Source organism: Coturnix japonica, chromosome 17 (assembly GCF_054131305.1).
Source record: "Coturnix japonica strain WE chromosome 17, WE-NBRP24, whole genome shotgun sequence".
NCBI classification, from domain to species: domain Eukaryota; kingdom Metazoa; phylum Chordata; class Aves; order Galliformes; family Phasianidae; genus Coturnix; species Coturnix japonica.
In genome coordinates this window covers 15,607,772-15,624,281 of record NC_140679.1, presented here as the reverse complement: position 1 = coordinate 15,624,281, position 16,510 = coordinate 15,607,772, and the positions used below count along the sequence as shown (strand labels likewise).

At 48.2% G+C, this 16,510-nt stretch overlaps 1 protein-coding gene across 5 annotated transcripts in view; it reads right to left on the bottom strand.

Moving 5' to 3' along the window:
* Window positions 1-16,510, bottom strand: part of CSMD2 (CUB and Sushi multiple domains 2) — a 211,829-nt gene that overhangs the window by 27,640 nt on the left and 167,679 nt on the right. For all 5 annotated transcript variants that reach the window (XM_085518154.1, XM_085518153.1, XM_085518155.1 and 2 more), the window contains 10 exons: window positions 15,834-16,022; window positions 13,145-13,322; window positions 12,644-12,789; window positions 9,274-9,354; window positions 9,074-9,187; window positions 7,384-7,572; window positions 6,757-6,903; window positions 5,876-6,064; window positions 1,632-1,817; window positions 1,229-1,423 (listed from right to left, as the gene is read on the bottom strand). In XM_085518154.1, the coding sequence (XP_085374280.1) occupies window positions 1,229-1,423; window positions 1,632-1,817; window positions 5,876-6,064; window positions 6,757-6,903; window positions 7,384-7,572; window positions 9,074-9,187; window positions 9,274-9,354; window positions 12,644-12,789; window positions 13,145-13,322; window positions 15,834-16,022 (1,614 nt within the window). The remainder of the gene's footprint in view (window positions 1-1,228; window positions 1,424-1,631; window positions 1,818-5,875; window positions 6,065-6,756; window positions 6,904-7,383; window positions 7,573-9,073; window positions 9,188-9,273; window positions 9,355-12,643; window positions 12,790-13,144; window positions 13,323-15,833; window positions 16,023-16,510) is intronic.

The following is a 16,510-nucleotide window of genomic DNA, read 5'->3' as shown; positions in this document are numbered from 1 at the left end:
GTTGCGTGAGCTGACATACAAGCACTGCTACGTTCACGCTTCCAGACATGAGTAGAGCAGGAAAGGTAAGACTGGCTGGGAAGAAACCAGACCAATTCTTCACGAAGGAAGTTCCTCATATGGAGATGTTTCCATTATTAACCCATCGCCAGACACAGCTGGGAAGCAATGACTTTCAAAAACACCCACAAAATGGCACAAGATTAATGTGGGATTTCAAACCAGAGAGCTCGGAGACCTCTGTGCAGTGACTTCCAGGATGGGGCTGCAGTGTCCAGACCTGACCCAGAGAGGACACCCAGATGAGAGCCTGGGAGCCACCTTCTCTGGTGCAGCTGGAGCTGAGCTGGGAGCCCTTGGAGATGCAGCTCCAGACATAAAGTTCAGCTCTTTATTTCACCTGCCTTAAAGATCTGCAAATCCTCTGGGAGCTTTCACACTCAGCAAGAAAACAGAGCCTCACACTGGGTTCCTCTGACCTCAGTGCACTGCCAAGTTCCTGTCATTTGAATTTATGTGGCAATAACACAGGAGAAATAAAATGGGGTCAGGCTCACGCTCCTGGATCTGGCTGAAGAGCTAGCGGGGGTAAAACTACATCTGTCACTGAAGCTGGCAGTCACATCTCCAGAAACAAAGAGAGCCGGGAGGGAAGGGAGAGCTGCCATTCCAAAGGAGAAATCCTGCTGCCTCTATCTGCACTCAGAAGAAGAAAAACTCCACCTTTGACAAAAGAGGAGGTCCAATGCACTGAAGTCGAGTCAGAACGACTGAGAGCTGCTTGTTTGCCAGGAATGCTTTTGATTTACAGGTGACTCCGTTACCCTCATAAACTTGGCATTTGCATTAAACTGGAAGAGGTTAGGTTTTAAATCAGAATTTTTTATTTTCTTCCTTAAAAGCAAACTTCAGAGCATCTGGCACCGGTGACAGCTAAGCTGCTGGGACCTGACAGCGACAGATGAGCTAATGTGCTTGAGTTCTTGCAAAAGTGTTTAAATTAAACCGAGAATCAGATCAACAGATGACCTCTCCCTGCTCCCAAACTCTCCTTCAGCAGCACTGTTCTGCAGCCGCCCTCTCAGGCTCTGCCAAGAGCACCCAGGGCTGTGTTTGCACACTAACAGCAGAGCCCACACCCCTGACACGTGGCAATCAGAAAGTGTGATCCTTGTGAGATGCCCCATGCAGCAGATCAGCCCATGGCAGGGCTGAGCTCTGATCTTACTTTTGCAGGTTGGCATGGGCTCGCCAATGCTCCATTTCCCGTTGGCCTGGCACCTGATGACCCGTTGTCCTGTGTAGTAGTAGCCAGGGTCACAGATGAGCATCAGCTGGGCGTTGTAGTGGTACTGGATCTCGTAGGTCAGCCGCCACCGCCCGTGCTCCACAGCAATGCTGCTGATATCAGGGCAGGTAACAGCTAGAAGCAAGAGAAGGAAACGAGACAAAGCTGGTAAAAGGGTGCCTGGGGTATCCAGGAAGCATGTTGGCTTTTTAAACAGGGGGGCAGCATCAATATCTCTATCTCACAAGTGGGAAAATGAAGCACCGGAGGCACAAGTTACACAGGCTGAGGATTCTAAATGTTGTACCTGCTGGAGCAGGCCAATGGTGCTCATGGTACTCACCCACGCAGGGTGGGGGTTTGTTGCCGTTGCTCCACTGCCCTTCCTGCAGGCACTCGGTGCTGGGAGGCTCACCAGGAGCCAGCTGGAAGCCCTGGTCACAGTGGTACACAGCTTTGGTCCCCACTGTGTACTCCTTGCCAAAGACGACACCGTTCTTTGGGGCTTTGGGAACTCCACAGGACAGAGCTGGGAAGGAGGAGAGCAGAACCCAGCTGAGCAATCAGTTTTATCACATATGTATGTAAGTGAGCTGAAACCCTGATCCCAAGCTCTCCTGTTAACAAAAGCTCCAGCATTCTGTTGAACCCCAAAGCTGCAATGAATGCCCACTTTAACAGAGGATCAGATTTTCAGCTCTTTTCTAAGGGTGTGGTAACAGCAAAGGCAGCACTCAGTACCACTATCTGCTGGAAGAGACTCTGGCTCATACTCTATATTATCTGTAACACAAAATGCATCAACACAGTATTCAAAAGTTTTCACACAGAGATAAAGGATTAGACAGCAATAATGGTTTGTATTTACATCCCACAGCAGCGGCAACCCAAAACCCTTTTCTAACAGCACTTCTGGATTGCAGTAGGCAGCAAATTCTATAATTATGTAGTGCCAGAAGGAGGGATAAATTTAGCACCATGGTTGAGAAGGTGGAAGGGAAAATTCAGGGGGAAAACTGACAACGAAGCACAATGGCTGTGCAGGACAGAAGCACCTGGGAGGAGCTGGGCAGGATGGGACCAGGTAGGTCCTAGCAATGCAAACACCAGACACAGACAGGCTGGAATCACACTCACTCATGCTGCAGGAGTTTCACAAGTTGCTGCAAACCCTGTTGCCCTCTTCCCTAACGCTGAGAAAGCCAGCATTGGGAATCTGTCATTCAAATCTGTCTCTCCCAGCGTTGATGAGAGCTGAGAAATCAAACCTGAGCTGCACCCATCCAGCTAATGCATGAGCTGGAAGCTGAGCCTATGTCTCCTGAGCCCCAAGCTGACTTTCCTGTTATTCCCCCTGCAAGCAAACAGGAGCCAGGAAATCATCAACCTTAAGTTAAACCAAGTTACCTGCTGGTGACGTGGACCCTGCTGAACACTGAAGGAGAAACCAAAATTCTCATGTACAGCATCAGCACAACCACTGGAGCTCTCTACCACTCAAGGTCCAGGACACTTTTATCCCACTGCTACTCCATGAGTCAGCCAAAGCCCCAGCCTTGAGCACAATTACACAGCACCTCACAGATGCTGGTGTTGCTAATAGGTGTGAGTAATTCAGCAGGCTCGTATTAGCATGATCAGGCATATCCCTGGTTGAAATGATAATCACATGTATGTCACTTCATCGAGCTAAGGAGCTCAGCGAATCTCTTCACAAGGCTGGGTGTCTAGACAGGCAGCCACGCTGAATACCAATGTCATTCTAAGGCAAAAGAAGAGGAGGCTTGGGAAGTCCTACCCTTCCACTTCTATCCTGCAGTTCTCTTGCTATTGCTTTCTGATGCTGCACCCTATCCAAGAGGATGGTAGAAAGCTGGACCCTTCGCTTGCCGTTGCCCCCTGCAAAGCCTCCTCCTCTTTCTGGTTCAATTCTCTGCTGCTCCCAGGGGCTGGAGAAAGGGAAGCAGAAGGAGCTATGGGTAACTTATAACTGCCACAGTCCAGCTTTGGTTCTGGGGTGGCGATAATCCTGCTCCAAAGAGCATTTCTGAAGCTCAAATTCTGGGCATTGAAATCTCCAAAAAAAACCCAGAGATTAAAGACAGAAGCTGTTCCAGGGCAATCAACGTTCGGCCAGGAGAGACCCACTGAGAGTGAGATCCAGGGAAAAGGAGCCCTTATGGGGTGCAGAGCTACAAAAGCTCAGTCTGCAGGAAGAAAATGTGCGAGGAAAAGGGACAGAGGCTATGAAAGCAAATCTGCAGCTGGGATTCCAAAAACAAAGCAGCTTAAAAATAGACAGCAGGGACAGAAAAAGCATATTAGATCATCTTGTGTTCTCCTCCATTGTGCCAACGCAAGATTGTTCCCTGTAGAATATTCTCTGCTGCTTCCATAAATGTCAGTGAGGACAGAGCACGTAGTAAAGATTATTCAGAGGGGATCGGGAAGGGGAAGAGGATTATGTGCTGGCAGGAGGAAGCTATGGGAAATGTCATTTGTTAACTAGACCATGTGTTTATGGGGACCCCGGTTCTCCTCCTCCTGACACAGCTGATTGTGTGAGCAATTTATGCTGCGCTGTGGATCGAGTTCCCAAATCTCTGCCATTCGGTTCTGGCCACCAGAAAGGCTGAGAAATTGAGCAGAGCCCAAAACAAAAGGTTGCCAGTTGGCTTTAGGAGCAGTGCAAAAAAAAAAGAAGTGCTGGATTTTCTGCAGCTGACCTGAGCTTGGAGAGCTGTGCCAACCCCACTCCCAGCTGCTGGGAGGCAGGGGGAGCTGCATTGCCATGAATTCTTCTCTGGCTCAGTTTGCTGCTGCTCGCCCACCTCCTACGTATAGCTGAGGGCATTCGGTACCCATGGGCTGCTGGTAAGATCCCTGATGGGAATATGGGTGAACAGAGAGAGGAGGTGACTTTCCCAAAGGGGTTATGGAAAGAACCTGTGTGAGCTCCCAAGGAACATTCTGCTCCCCCACCTCTATGCGCTGCACTCCCAACATCTCACATCCTCTGTCTGTCCATCCCCTTCTGCCTCTGTGTCTGAAATCCAACACTCGGGGGTAAATACAGGCTTTGGAGCTGAATGAGGCTCAGGTGGCATTCCAGCACACCCAGACAGTAAGTACTCAGCAGCATTAGTACTGTTCTTCATTATGTGATTTTCCTCAAAAAAAAAAGCACAGACCCAGTGCATCAGAGAGATTCCTTGTGCTGGGCTAAGGATTCGCAGGCACAGTTGCCATGACAGCCCTGTGCATGCCTGGCTCGTGGTGTTGCTCAGCAGCCCCAGCTCAGCTACTGCTGCAGTTAAATCACCACCAGAACCTGTGCCCATTTCCCCAGCTCTCCCCCGCCAATGACACTGTGCTTTGGTGACAGAGGTTTGGTTTACTGTTTTCCAGACACCTTTACATAAATACACCCTTGAGAGGGCTCTGTTAAGCACCCCTGTTGCAGAGCATCCCTTCGGAGGCAGGACTGCACACAAGCTGTGTGCTTCCAGAAGGGACTGAGCCATCAGTCATATCATAAAGGTTGGAAAAGACCCCTAAGATCATCAGATCCAACCACTGGCCCATCACCATCATGCCTACGAAACCATATCCCTAAGCAGAAGGGAATATTCAAGGTTCTTTGGTACCCGACTCCTCCACTAAATAATCCTGCTTTTCCTTAAGGCTCGGGCTGGGTGACGATGCAGACAGAGCAATGGGATTTTGCCTTTGCTGTCTCTATTCTCTGGCTGGTTTCCAGGGAAGTCAATGCAATATTAATCCCCTGTGTTCAGTTCCCTTGAAACTTGGAAGAATGTTCAAAGACACTGAAAGGTTTCATCTGAATCACGACGGTCATCTTATCAACACAAAGAAGCAGGGATGATCGGTGGATTCTGAAGAAGGTGCAATCAGAAAGTGCACAGAAAGAGAGGAAACAATGTGAAGGCAAACCTCCAGGCACACTGCCCTGTCCTGCCCTCTCTCCCACGCCTGGAAGGAGCCATGTGCTAAGTATGATATGTCATAACGATTACGGCTCATTAGGAGGTGATGCGGAAAGAACAACGGCATGCCTGAATCTTATATGAAGCCAACAGAAACCGGGCACCATCTGAATCCCAGGAACTCTCGTCCCCCATGGACACACACAGAGCTGAGAGTGGATTTCCTGTAATACTAAAGCAAATTCCAACCATCAAATCGCAGCAGGACTCACACTGCTTCCCTCCTTTCCAGATTCTTCCAGGCAACAGCTTCTCCTGTCCTTAGCTGGGGTTTGGCTGTGCCTTTTCTGAGAATTCAAACACTGCTACAGCAGAAGCTTCTGCACAGATGGACTTTCTCTCACCTGCCCCAGAGCAGACAATGACCCTCTGCTCCTCAGCAGCTAACTCCCTTCCTTCCTTGCTCATCTGTTCCAAGGACTTGGATATAAGAGGATCACCTCTCACTGCCTCCACGCAGCTCAAAGCCTCAGTAGGGAACAGGGGGGGAACGACAACAGCCTTTCATTTTTTACCCCTTTTACTCAGTCCTTCTCAGGGCTGCCAGGTCCTTGTTAAGGATGCAGCTTCTTGCTCTCACCTTGGCACAACGGGATCGCTTCGTTCCAGTGGAAGTAGCCCTGTGGGTGCTGGGAGCAGGTGGCAGTGCTGTGACCCACCAGCCGGTAGCCGCTGTCACAGCCAAAGCGAACTGTGGAGCCGGGCTGCATCCCCGTCTGGCTGAGGATCAGCCCATGGGCTGGAGGCTGCGGGAGGCTGCAGTAAGGAGCTGCAAGAAGGGCAAAGAGAGGTACATAAATCAGTGCATGGGCTGCAGCAAGACAAATCCCTTTCCTGCTCTCAAGAATCACGTGGCTCTCCTGGCTTTGGCTGCTTACCATAACCTGAGGCTGTACAAGAAACAGAACCAGGGATAGATAAATACAAAGGCAAAGGGGGAAAGAGTGCAGAGCTACTATCTACGTCTCACTCAGCTCTAGAAATAAAAAGTAATTTCTGATAATTAAATATTACTTAATTCATTTACTGAGTAAAGTCATAACTTATTTATGACACGCTGGCAAGTTCTCAACCCAGTTTTATAACTTCCATTAATTAAGACTTGCTAAGTTCCAAAAAATAGTAATTCACTTTAAGGAATTCTCAGCAAGCACTCAGCACGCTGCAGCGGTTTTGTGCTGAATGAGCAACCAGGAATCCCTGGTTGTCTGTGCTTATACATTCTGGTTCTGACTGCTAAGGATAGTGGAGGAAGCTCAGCCAGAGCTGTTGGGTTTTGCTGGAGGTGGAGCTGCTTTCCCAAGCCTCACAACAAAGGCTTCATGTGCCCTCCCCTGGGCTATGGCACCTTCAGTGGTCACAAGTGGCCTCTGCCCCTCTGCAGCAGCTTTGTGGAGATCTGTAGCTGAAGGGATGACCACCCTGCTGTAAGAAGGAATGCAGCCCCTGCCGGGAACTCACCAGAGTAGCGGATTTTGAAGCCTTTTCTGTTGTAGGCATGATCAGAGGACCAACGGAGATAGACTTTGTTCCCGCTGCTGGTAACAGTCAGAGGAGCAGAGTAGTTCCCACTCAGTGACAGAAGCAGTGGGCTGTGGCCAGAGGGACCTGGAAGGAAGGAGGAGTGTGTAACAGCCAGGGCTGGCACACAGAAAGCAAAGCTCATGGGCCCTGCGTGCCAGAGTGCATTTCTGCATGAAGAAACAGGGGTGCTTTGGAACAGCAGTGTGTGAACTTCTACTTCACTATGAGCTCATGCTCAGTGCTTGCTTTGTCAGCATGAGCTCCACTGAATACACCTGGCTCCCTAAAAACCAACAGCAAAGAAAGCCCTGGTGACTGCAGCAAGGCCTGGCTTCTGCTCCAGGTGAATGCGAGTGAATGCGAGTGCTTCAGCAGAGCAGCTGTATTCTGCATTTGGCTGCACAGCTGTGTCTTTAGGAATACTGATATGTTCATTGGCAGTTTGTCCAGGCCTACAACACCTGGTCAGCAAAGGCTTTGAGGATGGGATTCACAGCTAGCAGCTCTGCTGTCTCTTCCCTTTCCCCTCAGGTTCCATACAAGTCAAACTGGTGAATCTCTTACCATCAAAGATCTCAAACTCATCATACTGCTTCTCGCTGAGGAAGTACTCGATGGTAAGGGAGATGTTGTAGCCAGGCTCCACCTTGACCACCCAAGAGCAGGTCTGGAAGTGAGGGTAACTCCCCAGGAAGCTCTGACTGAGGATCACACCAGTGGAGTCCGTCATTACTGCATTCATGGGGCAGGGCACTGCAGGGAACAAGGACAGACCACAGAAAATGAACATCAAATTTCAAGGAAGGGGCAAAAAGCGAGAACACAAAAAACTTCAACCATCTTGGCACCATTTCACAATGAATGGCACTGCAACCAAATAAGGCAGAATAAGGAGGGGAATGATGGACTTATCCCAGGGCACTCATTGAGTTGTCAGCTAGGACACAGAAACTCCAGTTCATTTCTCTCTCCACTGGAGCCCCCACCCAGAGGAATGCTGGACATTTTCAACACAGCTGAAAGCCCTAAATGAAAAGGCTGGCAACTACACCCCAGGAGAGGAGGCTGACACACAAAGTGAGCAGAAAAGTATAAAAAGAAAGGGATCTTACTTCATCCATAATTGTCTCTAAAACCCAGTGCAAACATTGCACTGGTATTAATAGAAAACAGCCAGAACTATCCAGAAAGAACACTGTATTCTTTCCAAATCCTTAATCCCATCAGTGATTTTTTGACCTCTGTAAATTGGTGGCCAGATGTAATTTAAGGAGTCCCTTTACCCCCAGGCTAACAACCATCAGCAAATAATTGAATGACCTCCCTTTCTCTCCTTCAGTCATGCTATTTCAGAGAGAATAAAGCTACAGAAAAATATCCCATTATATGGTAAAAATGTTCAGATAGGAGGGGATGAAGGAGATGAAATAATCACAGTTGGAGTGAACAGAAGTACCAGCAGGAACCCAGAGGATAAATAAGGTAACATGGCAGCACGGAAACATCCCTGGGATCCCTCCTGAGCAGCAGCAAGGTGCACAATGCGGTGTGCTTGGAGCACTCATTTCTCTCCCACGTCAGATATTCTGCAGCACTAACAGAGGCTGTTCCTCGCAGGAGGAGCACTGAGCTGCAGCCTGCTCTGCCCCGCTTTGGCTGTTCACATCTCACTGGCAAACTGTCAGGCACAATTCCTCCCCCCCCCACCCCGGGTAAGGACGTCTGGGTGACTGCTTTAATGACTTCATGGAGGCAGCCAGACACATTGCGTGGCAAAACTCCATCAGCACGGCTTCACTCAGTCCCACTTCAGCAAGCCTGAGCTCCAAGTGCCTTCCTGCCTTTAGGCTGTGGGGGGTAATTTGGCAGCACCAAAAAGAAGCAGAGCCCTTCCATATGGTGCTGAGAGCCCACAGATCCCTAGCAGGAAGTAGAGGAAGTTCCCTGTCATTTATCAGGGAGATGCTGCAGTGAGTCACCCAGCACATCCCTCATCATTACTTAGATGCTGCTGGCTGAGCCCAGTGGAGGTGCATGGTCCAGTGCTGCAAGGCAGGCAGGTGAGCAGCCCTGCCCCATAATCTTGTATCAGGACCCTAGAAGTCAGAAAATCAGCCCCTCTGCTGCAGCATTTGCTAGGAAACCTCTTCCAGCTGCCACCCTGCTTGCTACATCCCTTAGCAAGCCTTGTGCCCATGGCAGCCATCCCTGGGCAGGAAAGCTTTGGGTGCTCCATGGGGACTCCAGGCTGTACCTTCACAGGTGGGTGGAGGTCCTTCAAACTGTAGGTGAGTGCCCAGTTTGCAGGTCAGGATTTCGTTTCCAATCAGTGTAAAGCCAGGAAGGCATCTGTACCTCACAATGTCACCTGCAGGAAGAAACAGAACACATCCTGACCAAGGAGAAGAAGCTGAGGACAGCAAAGGAAGGAGGGCTCAGGGAGCATGAGCCTACCTATGTTAAACTCCTCGTTCTCAGTGATGATTTCTGCGTTGGGAACCATGGTTGGAGGCTGACACCTGAAGAGCTGGTAGGCTGAAAAGACAGTGAAGGAACAGCAGCTAATGTTAATCTGGGGATGAAAGCAGCCATGGCTGTCTCAGTGCCAAGCACAACAGACATCGGAGCAAATCCTACCCTGACCAACAGAAGGAACTGCCAGAAATGCAACCAGCCCTTTCCTCTCCAAACACTACAGAAACGGCTCCAGTTACCTGCATCCCAGAACAGCCATTCTTATTTTGCATTTAATAGGAATACGGATTTTCATCAGCCCATTTTCAGCTGCAAACTCTGTATGTGGCTCAGGTCACAGAGCAGCCCAGCAAGGCTCACACCTCACACCAGGCAGAGCTGTGCAGATGTTGTGCAGTTACGTGTTTCTTCGGAGGCATCAGGTGGTTGTATGGGAAGGATTCCAATTGAGGAGCAGATTTCCTATGTCTGATGCACCTGACCAAATGCACTGCAAAGAGCACATTTTCTATCAAAAATTAAAGATGAGCAAACACGGAACAAAACAAACGTACCGCACACTAGGAGAGGGGTGCAGGAGGTTGGAGAACTGCTCTGCTTATGAAAATAAACACACAGGAGCTGCGAGCATGGCTAAATTGAAAAAAAAAAATGGCACTGGGAACAAAATGAATATTAATGAAAGACATTTTCTGCTATTTGCTCAGCACTTCTGTGCATCTTTGCTCCCCCTGCACCTGACCCTGGACAAGCAGAACTTCCTCTGAAATTTATATCAGCCCTTTAATTTAAGATACTGGAGCTCAAGCTGCCACTGAATATTAATTCTTACCAACTCCGCTACGTCGAACTCTTCACACCACAGCAAAGCTGGCAGCAACCTTAATGAGGCTTATGATACTGCTTAAATACACATGTAAAGAAGCAGATTTCCCATCCTCTCACCCCAATTTCCCTACCCCCTAAGGTGGTGCAGAACAATAATGCTGCAAGGTCAGCATTGCAGGCACGGAGCGCTCTTTATTCCATGACTGCACTGTATCCAAGAATGGGGCTCTGCTACAGCTCACTGGTCCCTGGGACTGCATGGCATCATCAGCACTGTTATCATCACCTCCCTGTGTGTGCAGAAGGGGAGAGGCAGCGGATGGGGCAGTGGGGGAGAACCCTTCTGCTACACAGCCACAAGCCGGAGGGACAACACTTGTTTGCAATCTTATAAACAGATGTTTGACAGCGGGGGAAGGGGGAATCCGCAACAAAAATTTAAATTAAATGCGATTTAAAAAGCACTTGACAGCATCTATTGAAGTGGAAAGATAACCCACATTTACAGCATTAATCTCCTCTCCTTAATGGGCCATATTTCAATAAAGAGGTGCGATTAAGAAGGCTTCAGCATATGGGTGATGCAGCACTGGCAAAGCTCCTTTCAACAGCACATCCATTTGTTCTCACCAGGACAAAACAGAGTCCTGTCCTTGAAACCACAGTGGGACCCTCTGAGTTACAGTGCCATAAACCCCCCCCATATCACACTCACACTTCAGTTCGTGCTGGCACCTGAGCTAACCCATTTAATAATAGGTGCCACATCATCATTTTTCAAGGGCTGCTATTCAATCTTCCAGCTCTCTAAATCATTCTTTTGTTTCCTCTCCTCCACCCTGAGGAAATGTTTCTTTGCAGGCATTTGAAAGAGCAATGGTTCTCTGACAAGGGTGCTGCTGATCTGCATTGCAAGGGAAAAGACAATTTAAAGCTGAAGGAGGGTGTCTATGTCCTAGATCTGCCACCGTGCAGCTGAAGGAATGAAAATACACACTGCTACAGATCCTGAGGAAATTCCATTTCCTGCAGTTACACCCCAAAGAGCAACGCCAGCACTTCAAGTGACTGCGCTGTGAGATCCCGGAATGAACACTTCTCCCCTTTCTCCATCTTCCCCTGTGCCACGAGGCTCCACACGCAGAATGAGAGGAACCTCACCTTGCAGGCAACCACCTCAACCAGTGAATCACTGGGGTTAGGCTTTATACTAAAGCCCCATGCATAAAGGGACCAATAAACCAGTGAGCTGTGATTTAATAAAAGGCCAAGAGCATCCATCTGGGAAATGGGCTCCAAAAGGCTGCTGGCTGATGTTCCTCCCTCCAGCACCACTCCAGACCTCCTGCATGGACAGCCCAGGGTGGCTTCAGACCTCAAAGAAACCATGAGCTGCAGAAACCTCGGCATGAAGGGCTGTCAAGCCCAGAGAACAACAACATGTGCTGATGGGCTCTAAGCACAGCAAAGACAGTAACTAATTCATATTACGAAAGGAAGCATTTGCTCAGCTGCAGCAGTGTTCACCTATTGCTCATTTCTGTACCAAACTGCCTAACCCCTGTTTTTTTGCATAACTCCTGCATACACACCATGGTCGGGTAATATAAATCTTGCAGTGTTTTGCAGCAGTAAACCAATTCCCTCCAAAGCCTGGCAAGCATTCTTTAAATTCAGCCTATCTCTATAATTCTTGCCTTTTGGAACCGGACGTAAGCTGAAACATTCTGCACAGATTCATCTTGTTATTCATGTTAGACTTTGCTGAAGTTGCTGCAAGCAAATTACCAAAGCAAGAGGAGGTCTCCATTTGCACCTTCCAAAACCCCAGTACCACTGTAGCAACTTGTTAGCTAATCCAATTTAAAACTGGGTCCTCTTTTAGAGGCGGAAAGCAAATGCTCCCATTTTGATGTAATACCCAACACATCTCTCTGCTCTCACTCACACCAAAGAATCCCCAAATAATTCAAGGATTTACAAGAATCGTTTTCCTCCCCATGGAAACAAAGTCACCTCTCAGTTGGAACACTGCTGTCATTTAAAGCAGGACAGCAAGATGACCCAATTGGTTTAGCATGGCATTGGAAAGACAATACCGTATCCAGCTAAAATTGCAGAGAGGGAGAGTTTTAAGTAAACAGAGTGGAGCTATCCATAATGGGATCTGCCACGGAGAGGACAGTATTTACAGCATCACCTTGAGAGAGGCGCAGGATTGGCATGGCTGTTAGTGCGTGGGCTCTTTGCTGTGCTTGAGTTATCACAATGTTACAGATGGATTTCTGCATCTGCCCAGACGGTGTGACCACTTGCCAGCACCTGATTGCACAAGAGACCTTCAGTCTCAGACTTGTGAGAACTGCACTCCATTGCAGAAGACTTCAGGTAAAAGCCTATTTCTTCCACGTATCGTCTCTCCCAGTACTAGACCACCCCACAAGAAGACACAGCTGACCCATACCCCTCTGCATCCCAAGGGCAGGCACAGTGCATGCATCATGCAGGAAGCAATACAGACCATAGAAGTAAATGGCAAAAATCCCTCCATTTGCAGCATCGCTGTGGAATTTCACCAGGACCTGATTGGAAGAGCTTTGGGCTGACTTCTTAGCAGAGTTGCCAGTGAATACTCCAAGCTGCGGGGCTGTTTGTTGTGGACCATCCCTAAAATTATAGGTGAGAATACAAGAAAAAGGCAATATTACACACCTTTAATTCCAAGCAACAACCTTCCTCCTATACCACACACACACAGAACTCCTCCCAGTACCACGCAGGTTTGATGTGCCTCATTTTAACAGCTGATGATCACAGAAATTAACAGAATTAAAGACCTACTAAGTCTTAAAAGTGTTGTCCAAAAATCCCACTGTCAGCAGAGGATGCTTCCTCCTGCTCTTAAATACAGCACTCCCCACACACTGCAGCAATGGGAGCACTCTGTCTTTGCAAGAGCATCTTGCTGGAATGGAGTTGAAGCAGCAGCTCTGGTCAGTCCTCATACCTTTGCTGTACTCACCATATTGTGATGAAATCGTTGTAGGGCTCTGTTTGCAGCAGAGTGAAGTTGAGATGGATCCCATAGCCCACAGGCACTGTAAGGAGCCATGTGCAATCCTGGGAATTGGGGTATTGGTTGGGAAAGCCAGGAGAGTAAACTGTCCCATTTTGGGTGGTGACATTGCCCCCACAAGGCACTGCAGGTAACCAAACAAATAGAGACCCAGTGAAGAAATATCCCCCAAATCAATGACTTTCTAATATCTTCTTTTTCCCACTTTCCTTTTTTTTTTTTTCCCAATAAAAGCAATTCCACATACAGGTGGATCTAGCCTCAAAACCTTAGCCTACCTCACAGCAAACAGTTCATGCCTGTCACAACTACCCCTAACCTTTTCAACTCAATTCCATTACAACAAATTTGTTTAGTGCTCTGGAGCTGAAAGGAGACCGTCAGGCTGTTTTGTACAGATGTGATGGCCAGGTGCACAAATCAACTCCTTCTTACAGCCAAGTAAGAGCCTTTGGGGTCCACCAGCTGTTTGCACCCATGCATAGAAAACACAGTTCCTGACCAACCAGATCACACCAGTGGGCAAATCTATGCACTTGCTTATACAGCCTGGCTTGGACCAGAACCATCGAGCAGCTGGCTTTCCACAGATCGCATCTGAGCAGGAGGGAAATGATGATTTATTTGTACAACAGCAGCATCTACTTCATTAATCAAGATGACAGTTCTATTGCACCGGGTATCTTCCAGGTCTAAATGAACCTGGAAGCTACAGGGACATAATTAGAAACAGCCAGGGCAGTGAAGAAGAGAGACAGAAAGATGACATTCTGCTGAAGAGCAGGAAGGCCACAGCAGGTCCTGAGGTCCATGAGTGCCATGCACAAAAATCAGATTCTAGATCTCTCACAGGGTATATGCAGATAGTCCCCGGCCTGAGCCAGCTCCCTTTTAGAAGCCACAGTTGTGTTAACCCAGTTCTTGGCTTAGGTTAACACATTCTTCCTCAGGCTCGGCACTATACTAATATGTGGCACCACAGTCTCCTGTTCATAGAGGAGTAGCCCCATATATATGTACCACCCTGGATATTACTTGATGTGCCAGATGTGAAGTTAAAGCCAGGCTCCAAATATTTACTGCCTGGTTCTGCTCCGCTTTCTCTTGTGGTTTGTCAAGCTGAAAAAAACCTGTGTAATTATATGAACCTGTACACTTACTTTTCTAAACAAACACCCAAGGAATCTTAGGGGCCAAGATCCTTTCTGCCCTGCAAAACAGGCAGCCTGCTGATCAGCAGAAAAACTTCTAGGAGTGCTGCTGGAAAACTCAGCCTCTGTGCCTTTAGTTTGGACTACAACTTCTCTTTTAATTAAATGGGCTTTCAGCTGTGACCTGTGTGGGGAAGGTGAGGTGGTTAGCCTAAGGCAGTGCGTCATTGCTGCTTGCTGGTATGCAAAAATGGACCACCCAGCTCAGCTGCATTTAAGGAAACAGCCAGAAATGGAACACTCTGCATTGACTTGAGCAGCACTAACAGCCCAGCAGATGTGCTTGCACAGGATAAAAAGCAAATGGACCAAAATACACCTATCCTCTCACCTCTCTGTCCTATCACAAGTGCTGCAGAACAGAAAAGCTACTTAACAACATAGTAAAGAACTAAGGTCTGGATGGTTGCAGCTGGCAGGGCCGATGCTTGAAGGAAAGGGCATCATCCTGCTACCATTACTCACCAGTCCTCCCAGCAGCACACAGCAGCCAAACAGTTTCCAACTTATGCACACCTCTGCATTGCTGGAGTCACAGGGAGCACAGCTAGGATCCTGTTCTTTGTGCTTTCTGTTCTTGGAGTTCAAGGACTTAGGACTTAAAAGAGGGAAAGCATCAGCCCTCCTGCTCTTTTCCCATTGCAGACCAATTGCAGCAGGGAGGCTGGGATAAAGGTCAGTGCACTGGGAAGTGCAGTGGAAATCTTCAATAAGCAGCTGTGAATTTCTTAAGAGTTCTTGTGAAACCCTTTTAAAGGAAACTTCTGTGTGTGAAATCTTCATTTCTGGTCTGGCCCTGAGTTCTTTAGCAAGATTTGGGAGCTCATTTCACTCCTTCCTGATTCTGTGTCTAACAAGAAAGACAGTACTGACCTCTTGCATAAAGAAACTGCATCAGCTAGAGAATTAGGGCACACAAGGCTCTGTAGGAGTAAGGCAAGCTCTCTGGAGCAGCTGATCAAAAATGCTAAACCGATGGAAGTGGAACACAGCTGAAGAAATAAAGAAGACAAAAGATACTCCTGCAACAACCCTGGACTGCCTCACTGTGAAAGCACAGCTCCCACTGACATCAGCAGTGAGACTGACAGCAGGAGACAGCCCTCACCCATCACAGGAGATTCAAACACACCACCTCAAAAGACGCACCTTGGTTTTGAACTGTTCAAAATGTTCGCCCTCACTTGGCTGAAACATGTTGAACATCGACTTAGTGAGAACATGCTTCATCACCTCAGGGGCTGAGGCTTTATGTGCAAAGTGCTCAATCCCAGCCTGCCTCCAGCAACGCTTTTGTTTCCAGAGAAACTTTCAGCCCAATCACAGAACAACGACAGAAAAAAATGGCCAGAACTGAGAGCTGAGGGCTTTTCTTTCCCCAGCATGCCAGGCTGGGTGCTCTTAGGGTGATCCCAAAGCCATACCTTCACACCTGGGCAATGGGTGATCCCAGTTCCTGTTGGTTCCGTGCTGACATGTCAGGACGGGGTGACCGATCAGCTGGTACCCAGGCAGGCACTCAAAAGAGATGGACTGGCCAACGTTGTACCCAGCTCCTCGCACAACACCGTTGGCAAAAGGCTCAGGGTCAGGGCATTCCTGCAGCTCATATGCTGAAATAGAAATAAATAAATCAAAGGAGAAATGTTTCATACTTGTAATTTTCTCATAAAAGCAGGAACTGTACGCTCACCACGCTGCTCAGCTACTTCCCCTTCACACAATGACTTAATTGAAAGAGATAAAACTTTAATGAACCATGCACGCAACAGCATGGAGGACGAGGGACAAACCTGGGCTGCCTTGAAGTAACCTCAGATGTGAGCACTGGGACACACTCTGCTCGTCTGGCTTCTTGGAGCCTGCATTCACAGGGTCACCCCACACTTCACTTCTAATTGGGAAATTGGCCTTGTTTTTCAACATAACGTGGACAATTCTGATGATGAATGTAAGTCAATTGGTTACCATGTTCCACCTGGCATTATAAATTATTGGTCAGCCTTGCTAGAGCTCATTTGCATAGCAATTTCCATGAGACTACCCAGAATGCCTCACAGAACACATTCCTTCCTAAATTGTGCAGTAGCGCATGAATTAT